The following is a 12957-nucleotide window of genomic DNA, read 5'->3' as shown; positions in this document are numbered from 1 at the left end:
CTGGATATTAAAATTAGGGTACTTCAATAAGCCAGGTTATTTAAAGGACATTATCCCTACAATCTATAAAGTAGGACAACTCGTTCAGCCTGTTTTTTCTACTTTCCGGGCGTCAATGGGACGCATATTCAAATTTACAACACCCATAAAACGAATCTAACAATTATTGTGTGGAATCTTGGCATGTACAATTCTACATGGTTTTAATTCAAGAAATGTAAGCTTCCATACAGATACTGCAATAAAATAATACAAAACTACAAGATTTCCATACAATGATTGTACTAAAATCTTCCGGAATTGTATATGCCAGGATTTTGTACAATTTCTGTAAAGTTCTTATGCAGAATTGTATTAAAATCTGCCATCCGCTATTGAGTGAAAGCAAATTTATTGGAATTGGTGTTAATCAAAACAGTATTTCAATTTTATGCTTATATATCGCTCTGAACATTTCTACAGAAAATCGAATTTCGATACTCATTCAAGATATCCGGACAATGCTCAATGTATATTTGAGGTTCGAAGATTGATGAGGATGCTTCCCACTGGATTATAAAGAGTTGCGGCTGAATCTCAAGTCAGGCACAAACGCTAATTCTTGAGGGTTGGAAAGTGGCTGGAGAACTGGTGTATTCAAGAATTAGATCTAAAACTGGATGTGCTGATCTAAGTAGCGTTTAACTTCAGTCAATGAAATAAATGGCCGATGGTTCAAGTTGCAAATATGGTGAGTTCGTTCCATGATTGTAATATATAAAACTGATTTCAATAAATATGCGCTAGGATTAAAGATATATATTTATGATATATGTCATTGATATAAATCTTAATCCTGGAAGTGTAAATACATTGCAAATGTACATTTGATATTTAAGTGTATTTATGTGGGGCTTACTAGGCTGAAAACTACCTCAAAATGTCTGAGCTTCTTGTTATAGGGTCTTTGGATGCACAGTAGAGCTATCACCTTCAATCTCCAGAGCTACAAATAGATGAAGGCATGTTTCTTCCATAAAAGCACTGCCGGACAGTGGGAGATAGAATGGAAACCCACACACACAAATCTTCTGACAAATATCCCCAATGCACAACCACGAGTTATGAAAATGCGATACTTCCAGGAAAACTACTCCCGCAGATCGCTATTCAACGTTACGGAGAATCGGAGCATGTTTCAACTCTCCCCAAAGGGACATCGTACCATGGATTGCACATCAGAGCATTGCTGTAAGAAATGCAGCAAACGACATCACACATTCCTACATCCAAATGAGAATTTGACGAAGAAGTACGAGCCACTAGTGTCAACAGTTTCGTCAACCAGTGAACAGCTGAAAGGATCGAATGAAAAGCACGAAGCGGGTACCAATTAGATAAGATGTTTCGAAGCTTAAAGGAGTCGAGAAGGAACAACGTTCTAATTTATGTACTCGTCCGCATTCAAGTAGACAAATTTTACCTTCGACGGCGATGATCCTGGTGTACGGAAGAGGTGTCGAACCGTATTTGTGTAGAATGTTACTTGACTCCGATTCACATACAAACTTTGTATCTGAACAATTTGCAACACTGTTGTGATTAAAAAAGCAACCGGCAAACTATTTCAGTGGAATGACCGAAACGAAAACGAAAGTGCAATTCAAGATAAACACTAAATTGAGATCTCTGATAAGTGGTAATTTAACTATGACGTCCACTACTTTTTAAGATTTCTAGACCCCCCTCCTCCCTCTGTCACGCTTTTTTGTATACCTAGTATATGTAGTACTGTCACAAAATCAATAACCCTCCCCCCCTCAACCTGTGACATCATACATATCGGACCCTCCGATCAGCGTCAAGCAAAAAGACCTATAAAATCTGCAGTTATCGTTACAAATCGTTGAATAACAAGCTCTATCGTCGATACGCAAATTGAACGCAATCTGAAGCGCAACCCTAAGCAGTTCTGGAATTTTGTTAATTCCAAGCGAAAGGATACAGGACTACCTTCTGCTATGCATCTGGATCATCGTGCTGCAAGGACATGTGCTGAAAAATGCTCGCTGTTTGCTGAATTCTTCGCTTCGGTTTTCGACAGTCCACTAGCTACCAGTGAATCAACGGCTGCACTGAGTTTCGTCCCGAGTGAGATTATAGACGCAGATACATTCACTATCACTGCTGAAGACCTGTTGATTGCACTGTCTAAATTGAAAATGTCATTCCGACCAGGTCCGGATGGGGTGCCTGCCAGTATTCTTAAGAAATGCTCGGCCAATTTGATAGCGCCTCTTCAACACATTCTCAATTTATCGTTGCGACAATCTTGTTTTCCAACTCTATGGAAAAAATCATTCATGTTTCCGGTGCACAAAAAAGATGCTAAAGATGACATAAAACATTATCGAGGAATTACATCCTTATGCGCGTGCTCGAAGCTAATGGAAATCATCGTTTCGAGCTACACATTCTCCCGCGTAAGGCACTACATCAGCACAAAACAACATGGTTTTTCCCGGGGCGAAGCGTTACCACCAATCTAGTTGAATTCTCTTCGCTTTGCTTGCGGAATATTGGTCGAGGAAAGCAGATTGATTCCGTGTACACCGATCTGAAAGCTGCTTTTGATCGTGTAAGCCACACGATTTTTTTAACAAAACTCGAAAAATTGGGCTTTTCTTCTCGGCTTGTTTGTTGGTTCAGATCCTATCTGTGTGATAGAAAATTGGCTGTAAAAATAGGCTCATCTGTTTCGGATTGGTTCACAAACGGGTCTGGTGTACCACAGGGAAGTAATCTTGGGCCGTTGCTTTTCTCCCTCTTTTTCAACGATGTAGTCATGTACATTGGTGAAGGATACTGCATTTCATATGCGGACGACATGAAAATATATGTTGTAATCGATCAACCGTCGGATTGCATCAAGCTGCAGGAGCTCTTAGATCGGCTTCTCGTCTGGTGTCGAGCCAATCACATGACTTTGAGCGTGCCAAAATGTTCCATCATAAGTTTCCATCGCAAGAAGTGCTCGATCATATACAACTACGTACAACTACGTAATCGGTGATGAACCGCTAAACCGTGCTTTTTCTGTTCGAGATCTTGGAGTTGTTCTGGATGCCGAGCTGACGTTCAAAGAACACCAAGAAGAAGTAATCAAGCGAGCTCGTCGTCAACTTGAGTTTGTGTCTAAAATCACTAAAGAATTTCGTGATCCATATACGTTGAAGTCATTATACGTTGCGTTCGTCCGTCCTATCCTGGAAACAGCTTCGTTGGTATGGGATCCGTATCAAGCATTCATTTCATTCATTTATTTAGTTAACATCTAAACAGATAACACCGAATCAACGATTTGACGCCACAATGCACGGTTCAAGGCTGCATCTCTCCATCCTCGGATACGCCCCACGCTCGCCAAGTCGTTCTGCACCTGGTCTGCCCATCTCGCTCGCTGCGCTCCACGCCGTCACGTATCCGTATCAAGCAACAATGATCGGAAGATTTGAATCGGTGCAACGAAAATTCATAAGATTCGCCCTTCGTTTTCTGCCCTGGAATGACCCATCGCACCTTCCACCGTATGCAGCCAGATGTCAATTGATTGGCATCGAAACTCTAAGACAGCGTAGGAGAAACGCGAAAGCGATTTTTGTTGCCAAAGTTCTGGTTGGAGAAGCGGATGCCCCCAATATTTTGGCGCTAATGGACTTCAATGTGCCTGCGTATACGTTCCGTTCTAGTGATTTCTTCCGTTTGCATCGACGACACCATGACTATGACCTGAATGAACCAATTCGACCAATGATGATCGTATTCAACGAGACGTATTCGAATTTTGACTTCGATTGACAAAGTGATCGTAGAATTTAGGTTTTTAGAGTTAAGATTCATTAAGACAACAATGTCGGATGATCATTATAACAACAATAAACAATAAACAATCATTATAGAACGAACATTGAACATATAGAAGAACATTGTTCCGAAGATAACCGGAGATTTACCAATTTCAAAAGTGGATCCTAAAACGAGAAACTCATTTTGGTTGCGTCCTTAGCGGATCGATTCCTGAGGACCGAACTACAGCGCTTCGATCGTTTTGTACTGAGCAGAGGAAGATATCGAAGGACTGTGAAACGGTTTAGGAAAATCGAAACACATATTGTGATCCTGTTCTAAGGAATCAAACGAATGAAGAATGCCTAAACCACTTCAAAGACACACACGAGCGAACCTCAGAAGGGCGGTACGCCCGAGCAAAGCTTGAGAGCAAATCGACAACTTGTTTTGATGTTGTGAAATCGCCGAATATGATTACTTAATTAGATATCTTTTTGGTTGTTTCAACGGTTAAAATAACCAAACTGAAGCAGAAAAATCCAACTGTGACATCAAATCGAAAATTAATCCTGCACACAGTTAGGGGCCGTACACATATTACGTAAGCACTTAGGAGGGAGGGGGTGATTGGTAATATCTTATTTATTTATTTATTCATACTAAGGCCGAAGTGGCCTGTGCGGTATATAAGAGTCTTCTCCATTCGGCTCGGTCCAAGGCTACACGTCGCCAACCACGCAGTCTACGGAGGGTCCGCAAGTCATCTTCCACCTGATCGATCCACCTTGCCCGCTGCGCACCTCGCCTTCTTGTGCCCGTCGGATCGTTGTCGAAAACCATTTTCACCGGATTACTGTCCGACATTCTGGCTACGTGCCCGGCCCACCGAAGTCGTCCGATTTTCGCGGTGTGAACGACGGATGGTTCTCCCAGCAGCTCATGCAACTCGTGGTTCATTCGTCTCCACCACGTACCGTCCGCCATCTGCATAAATGGTACACAGCACTTTCCTTTCGAAAACTCCAAGTGCGCGTTGGTCCTCCACGAGCATCGTCCAGGTCTCGTGTCCGTAGAGGACTACCGGTCTAATGAGCGTTTTGTAGATTGTCAGTTTGATACGGCGGCGAACTCTATTCGATGATGATGATGATGATGATGATGGTCCCGCCACATACCCCTACAAAGGTTTGAGCTAGACGATTTATCTTTAAGATAATTAATTGAATTTGATATAACAATTTAATCAGATTTGCAAAAAAACAAAAACGATCTGATTACCATCACAGATATGAATTACATAACTTTCCATTACTATCCAGCAAAAAATGTAAATTAAGAAAAAAACTGTTGTTTTCATCTACAGATTCTCATAAGCATCGGTAGTGATACTTCGAGTTTATACTAAAATGCAAAACTTGTGATACCTCTCGCACAGATTTCAAAAGTTCCACCAAGAATCGCGTTTCATGTTTATACAAGCCCACTTAACGTTTGTCACTCATAAGCATCAATAAAATTAATAATCTAAGTCGTCAACAAAACTAAAACTCGTGTTACCGCTCCGTCGATATCAAAAGTTTCGGTATCAATCACGGGAACAAAACTCTACCAGATAGCCCATTACTAATCCGAAGAATCATTCAAACAGTTGAAAATGCGCAAGTCTGTACATAAATTTAATAAAAATCATTCATATCTGCTTTACGCGCGCGAGACTCAAACTTTTGTAGACTACACAAAAAAAAGGTCAAATTACAATTACGTCAATATATATAAAATCCATCATCATCATCGAGGCGAACAAAATAGTTTATCAGTGCCTCAATAAATAAAAAAATACAATTGTCCAAACAAACAATCCGTAGGTCAAACTTCGTCAAGATACAAAAATTATTGAATTATAAAAAGTCAATTAAGTGGCTGCTTAAAAGGCAGCTTTAACGTGTGAAACACAAAGTTTCTTAAACTGTGATAATGTAGTTGCACGTTTTATATGTGTAGGCATCGAATTGAAATATTTGATACCTTTAAAAAACAAAGAACTTTGTGAAGCTCCAAGCAAAAAGAACAGTGTTCTTATATCTTCCGCGCTTCTAGTGTTATATCTTATATGAATGTCACTTCCTCTTTCAATTCGATCACACAAATATCGAGGCAGCAATCCGTTAATTACTTTAAAAATGAACACCATTGTCAAATACACAATTCTTTGCTTCACCGAGAGCCACTGCAAAGCATCCAACAAAAAGTTGAGGAAGTGAATCTGCTACATCTCAAAATCAAACGCATAATCTTATTTTGCAAACGCTGCAATCTCTATATTTGTATTTCATTTGCTAAAAAAATGGAAGGCAAAAAGTTCAAGTGAGGAGAGATGATTGATTTGTACAACTGTTTTTTACTAGCAATATTTAATTCGTTTTTCAGTCGACAGAGGATTCCATACTTCTTGGCTATTTTCTTGATGACATTGTCAATATGTTGGTCAAATTTCAATTTATCATCAATAATCACGCCAAGATATTTAATTTTCGATACGCGATCAAGTGTGTCGTCATCAGTTGTCGCTGGGACATTATGGATGGAACGATGGCGCGATATAATCATGTACTTTGTTTTACTAATATTCAATTTCAACTGTTTTGTACTTCAACCATCTACTTAAAGAATGCAAGTCTTCATTCAAGCGTTCAATCGCATCTTCTAAGTCTCTAGCTGCAATGAATAACACAGTATCATCTGCGAATAAGTTTATATCACAGAAACGTAAAACCCGTCGCATGTCATTTATATACATAATAAAACAAAAGGGCCCCAATACACTTCCCTGTGGCACTCTGAGGGTGTTCTCCACGGGATTAGATACAGAATCATTAAAAGCAGTCCGTTGAGTTCTGTCAGACAAATAGCTTTTAAACCAATTGTATGCAGAACCCGAAATTCCAAAGCGCTCTATAGTTTTCAACAATAAGGGCCTAGAAATTGTCTCAAAAGCGCGTTTCAGATCCAAGAACACAGCAACAATCGTATCTTTTACGCTCTATGCTTTCTTTTCCATTTAGCTAATACCAAGTTCAAAGCGGTTTCGCAGGAGTGACCCTCCGGTATCCCGATTGTTCCGGTATTAACAAGCTATTACTATTTAAATACATAAGTAGCTGGCCTTTCACAACAAGTTCTAAAATTTTCTCTACTGTGTGCAACATGTTGATGGGACGAAACTCTTCGGCTTTAATCATTCCAGCAACTTTTTGAATTGGAATCACTAACGATTCCTTCCAAACTTGCGGCACGTGCCCAGTTTGCAATGATTCATTTATCAGGTCCAGCAGGTTGTGTCCGATGACATGAAAGCAATCTTGTATAATTTTAGCATTAACATTATCAATACCAGCCGTTTTTCCTAAATTAAAACAAATCGTTTCAAGTTCTTGAAATGTTATGGGGTGAAAACTTTCGAATCTCAAGTTACTGTTGACTGGTTGTTTTATTTCGTCAGGTTCATCCACTAACTCGATAGATCGGTTAATGGTTGAAACACTGTCGACAAAATAATCATTAAATTTAGACGCAATTACTTCTTCTGACTCTTCTAATGTGCCATTAAAAGTTATGGATCGCGGTTTACAAGAACTAGGTTTTAACAAAGATTTTAATATTTTCCATAACTCTTTGCTGTTGTTTTGATGCTGATAAATTTTCCTCTGAATATATTCGCATCGAGTATGCTTTAAACATTGCGAATATTTATTCCGCGCAACCTGGTACCTATTCCAATGATTTTCATTATTACTTTTACGAATTTTTGTATACAACTTATCTCTTTTGCGTTTAAGACGTAAAAGATCTAGATTGTACCAGCTGTTTGAATTATTCAAAGTTACTAACTTCTGTTCAACTAATTGATTGGTACAGGATTTTAAAACGTCCGTGATAACAGCTGCTCTTTGATCTAAATTACCAGTATTTTCTCGAAAATCCACGTTTGTTTCGATAAGGCTCGTAATTGCTTGTTCCGAATATTTTCGCCAGCACTTAAGTTTTACCAAATCGTTATTATTACTACTATCATCTGTAATGCTAATGACTAGTGTTTCATGATCGGTTACTTTTAAATCACAACTCGTAACACTAGTGACAGAATCAAAGTTAGAGTAAACATGATCGATCTTCTACTGTGTTCTATTGTGCCGAGAAATACGCGTATATTCATAAAATTTTTGTTTTAAGCCATAAAAGTCAATTATTCGCTTCAAATGGTTCGAATTTGAATCGTCACACCAATTGATATTAAAATCGCCAGCAATTACATTTAATTTACTAGGATCTATAAACGACTCTAACCAGTTTTCAAAATTTCCAAAAATGCTGGTCATTAGAACTGGGAGAGTGATATAAAATACCGTAATTACCCAACTTCATGCCACGTACAACTGCAATGCCTAAGAACCAATTGCCATCGCAAACTTCGTTCAATTGAAGCTTGAACTGAACTGATTCTTTGACATAAATAGCAACTCCGCCGGTGTGTCTCGAATGTGATAGACAAGCAGCAACACTATATCCCGGAATACTATATTGATCAAATGCTTCTAAGTTAACAATATGAGTTTCAGATAGAAATACTAAAAGTGGACGTTCATCTTCTACAATCTTACGTAGTGCAACGTAGTTTGTAGACAAACCAGCAATGTTCAAATACAAAATATCTAAATTATTCACATTTCTACTGGAACTTGGTTGCTATTCATTGAAACGTAAGCTGCTCTTTTACGATCAAATAACCTTTTATAAACTTTACACTCAGTACTAAATGCTCCGTGGTTTGCGTCCAAATTCATTTTACGTTCTTTATTCATTTTCAAACAATTGATACATTTCAAAGCAGTTGACGTGCAATCAGATGTTTTGTGACCTTCACTGCACTTAGAGCACGCAATACTATTCTTGCATTCCGTACTCATGTGCCCAAATTCTCCACATTGGAAACATCTTAGAACACTAACTTCAGGAACTACGATCGGAGCGATCGGAGCGTCAGCCACTATGCGTCTCCGAATTTCTCTGCTGGCAGTCACCAGTGAGCCCAAGTACAAAAATTCTTCTACCACCTCGATTTCGTCACCACCGATGCAAACTTGCGGTGGGTGGCTCACATTGTCTTCTCTTGAACCTCTTCCTATCATGTACTTCGTCTTCGACGTTTTGATGACTAGTCCGATCCGCTTGGCTTCCCTCTTCAGTCTGATGTAGGCTTCCTCCATCTTCTCAAAGTTACGTGCCATAATATCTATGTCGTCAGCGAAGCCAAATAGCTGGACGGACTTGTACCACTCGTGTTGATCCCTGCTCTTCGTATTACCCCTTCCAAAGCGATGTTGAATAGCAGACACGAAAGACCATCACCATGCCGTAACCCTCTGCGGATTTCGAAGGGACTCGAGAATGTCCCTGACAGTGTTGGTAAAATCACTCATAAATTTCAATCAACGAGCGCTCCCGTGCGAACGAAATCGTCTGCGATTTTAAAGGAATGCATCACGCTTGAATTTTTCATGCTAAAACGCATCATTTCACTCATTTGCCAAAAAATCATTTTGGTTTAAAAACGCATTTGAAATCAATTTGGGGACAATTTATTGGTTATACATAAAAGAGTGTCCAATATTTTATGCGACAAACGTCAATTTACTGTTTTTAACGAAGGAGAACAAAAGAAAACCTACGATGATTCAAATGGATGATTCAACTCATCCATGAGTTTTTAGGTGCTGAGTTGGGTGCGTTTCAACTCATGCTTGATTTGAATCATCCATGAGTTTTGAGATTTTGAGTTTTTACCAACACTGGTCCCTGAAAGTCGAACTACGCACATCACCCGATCCATCGTCGCTTTGATCAACCGTGTCAGTTTATCCGGAAATCTGTGTTCATGCATTAGCTGCCATAGCTGGTCCCGATCGATTGTATCATATGCGGCTTTGAAGTCGATGAATAGATGATGTGTGGGCACGTTGTATTCGCGGCATTTTTGCAGTACTTGGCGAATGGCGAACACCTGGTCCGTGGTGAAGCGTTCGCCCATAAAACCCGCCTGGTACTGCCCCTCGAACTCCCTTGCAATTGGTGCTAGTCGACGGCATAAAATTTAGGAGAGTACCTTGTAAGCGGCGTTCAGCAATGTGATTGCGCGGTAGTTGCTACAATCCAGCTTATCACCCTTTTTGTAAATGGGACACACGACACCTTCCGTCCACTCCTGCGGCAAAACTTCCTCCTCCCAAATCTTGGTAATAACCCAGTGCAGCGCTCTAGCCAGTGCCTCACCACCGTGTTTAAATAGCTCTCTTCGTAGTTGGTCAACCCCAGGGGCTTTGTTGTTCTTCAGCCGGCAAATCTCCTCCTGGATTTCCTGGAGATCCGGAGCCGGTAAAATTATGTCATGCGCGTGTTCTCCCAGGTTCATCACCATACCGTCTGCCATCTTCGTCTGCCACATCGCCATTCAGGTGTTCTTCGTAGTGCTGCCGCCACCTTTGGATCACCTCACGCTTGTTCGTAAGAAGGTTCCCGTTTATGTCCTTACACATCTCAGGCTGTGGCACGTGGCCCTTACGTGAACGGTTTAACTTCTCGTAGAACTTTCGTGTCTTATTAGCGCGGTACAGATGCTCCGTCTCTTCACGGTCTCGATCTTCCTGCTGGCGCTTTTTCCTCCGGAAAATCGAGTTTTGTCTGTTCCGCGCCCGTTTATATCGTGCCTCGTTCGCCCTCGTGCGGTATTGCAGCAATCTCGCCCATGCTGCATTCTTCTCTTCTACTAACTGCTCACATTCGCCGTCATACCAGTCGTTTCTCTGATCCGGGGGCACCGTGCCAAGTGCAGCGGTTGTTGTGCTACCAATGGCGGATCGAATATCTCTCCAGCCATCTTCAAGAGACGCTGCGCCTGCTCTTCCGTTGGGAGTGCCACTTCCAGCTGCTGCGCGTATTATTGGGCTAGTTTACCGTCTTGTAGCCGCCCAATGTTAAGCCGCGGTGTCCGACTTCAACGCGTGATGTACACCGTAGAGTTTTGAGCGCAGGGATACTGCAACGAGGTAGTGGTCGGATTCAATATTCACACTGCGGTAAGTGCGGACGTTCGTGGTATCGGAGAAGAATTTACCGTCGATTAGAACGTGGTCGATTTGGTTTTCCGTTTCATGGATAGTGGCGGGCCTCCATACAAATGCCAGACAAAACTTAATATGTTGCTCGAATATTTTACCAAAGAGTAATTGTGGGACGCAAAATTCATTTTGAGGTTAAAATTGTTACCCAACATATACTATACTACTCGAGTACTTCTGGAGGTGCAAGCTTTAAGGTCTAAAGCATTAACAGCGTCCTCGTTCTAACATTGAAGCAGTCAATTTCCAGCATTGGAGCAGCTTTGAGCAAATCACCACACTAACCACCGGAAAGTAGACCAAAAATAGGTTTCAATACATGATACTAGATCGTTCCGAATCGTTCCCGAAAAAACTAAAATCGTTCCGCGAGAGGTGAGCCAGCCTAGGGCTGCAAGCCTCTTTAATAAAGAAAAAAAAATCGTTCCTAAGGAACAAATTAGCGTCGAATTTGACGTCGGGAACATCTGAAACATTATTTTAGCGTCGGACCCAGTCTACACAAAATCGTATATAATGCAACATAAGATGCTAAAGTGGAGGCGATATACGTACATATTGTATGCAGAAGTACCTATATGGCCTCCACTTTAGCATCTTATGTGACATTATATACGATCTTGTGTTGACTGGGGAAGCAGTTCTTGTCAAACTCATTCATAGTATCCGCCGTTATGGCGAACGTGGATTGCCCACACAGCCGATGTGAACGATTTATTCTTCAAATTTGTCCAAATCAGTTGTTCTAGGTTTTCCAAATTGAGCCCGTGCGTATGATATGTGATTGATATTAGTTTAATGCAGATATTTTATGCTCTCCAAATCGTACTGGAGTTGAGATCAATTGGTCTACCAGTCTACTACACATGGAAACAAACCGAAAACAATCCGACATGTCCAGGCTTCATAAAGCTCTCGCGTATGGCTCGGGAAGCCAAATGTTCCTTGAAATGTTCTCTTGAAAAACAGTCATGGGGACATGAACATATCAAATTATCAAAATAACTCAATATTTAAACTTCTATGAATATATAAATTGCACTATTTTGCGATAATCTCGAAATTTTCCCAACCAATCAACTATTGCCAGTCATCGATTTCTGAAGCCGTAAACTACAAATACGGCACATAAGCCGCCCGAATACAATTTTACAGGCGTGCAGTGTAACTTATAATATTAATCATAGATATTTAAAAAAAAACAGGATCAACTCCTTCGTCTGGAATTAAAGTTGCAATGCATTATTAAAAATAAATTTAATTGCCTGCTTGTTATCTATATTTTCTTCACGCAGAGCCGGCCCGAGAGAGGGGGCATATGTACACGGAATATTCATGGAAGGAGCCCGATGGGATGTTCAGCAGGGTATTATAATGGAATCGAAACTCAAGGAGCTATACCCTCAGATGCCTGTGATCAATATTAGAGTAAGTCAGAAGTGCACCCTACGACAAGTAAATGGTCTGCTATAATAAACTGTAATTGCAGGCACTGACCCAAGATAAGCAAGATTTGCGCAACATGTACGAATGCCCTGTCTATAAGACGAGAACCAGAGGACCCACCTACATTTGGACATTCAATTTGAAAACCAAAGACAAACCGGCCAAATGGACCCTCGCCGGTGTGGCATTATTGCTTCAAGTTTAAGAATATTTAGCAAATTGTTTGACTATATTTATCATATTCTATCATGTGTTATATTTGAAATTTTTTAACGCACCACGTTTTTGCTTGCATTGTTAACCAGTAATACATATTTTAATATCGTTTAGGTACTAAAAACTGTAAAATAGCTTAATATTTATTATAAAATCATCAAAACAGCGCTTTAAAATCCTGCACTCATCTAACACTGCAACGATAAAAAATGTGTTTGATTTTTATAGAAAGAAATCGATTCCATGGAAAAGCAGAACTTTCGTTTGAACATAAATTTAATGCAAACAAAGATGT

General features: G+C 40.3%; 1 protein-coding gene across 1 annotated transcript in view; it reads left to right on the top strand.

Annotated features, from left to right (window-relative positions):
- Nucleotides 1-12883, top strand: part of LOC134224676 (dynein beta chain, ciliary) — an 82211-nt gene extending 69328 nt beyond the window's left edge. Inside the window, exons 30-31 of the mRNA XM_062704165.1 lie at nucleotides 12296-12428; nucleotides 12490-12883. Coding sequence (XP_062560149.1) covers nucleotides 12296-12428; nucleotides 12490-12651 — 295 coding nt within the window. The 3' untranslated portion in view covers nucleotides 12652-12883. The remainder of the gene's footprint in view (nucleotides 1-12295; nucleotides 12429-12489) is intronic.
- The last annotated feature ends 74 nt before the right edge of the window (nucleotides 12884-12957 follow it).

The sequence above is a fragment of the Armigeres subalbatus genome, chromosome 3, assembly GCF_024139115.2.
Source record: "Armigeres subalbatus isolate Guangzhou_Male chromosome 3, GZ_Asu_2, whole genome shotgun sequence".
NCBI lineage: Eukaryota > Metazoa > Arthropoda > Insecta > Diptera > Culicidae > Armigeres > Armigeres subalbatus.
The sequence above is the reverse complement of the archived record's forward strand: the minus strand, read 5'-3'. Positions and strand labels throughout refer to the sequence as shown.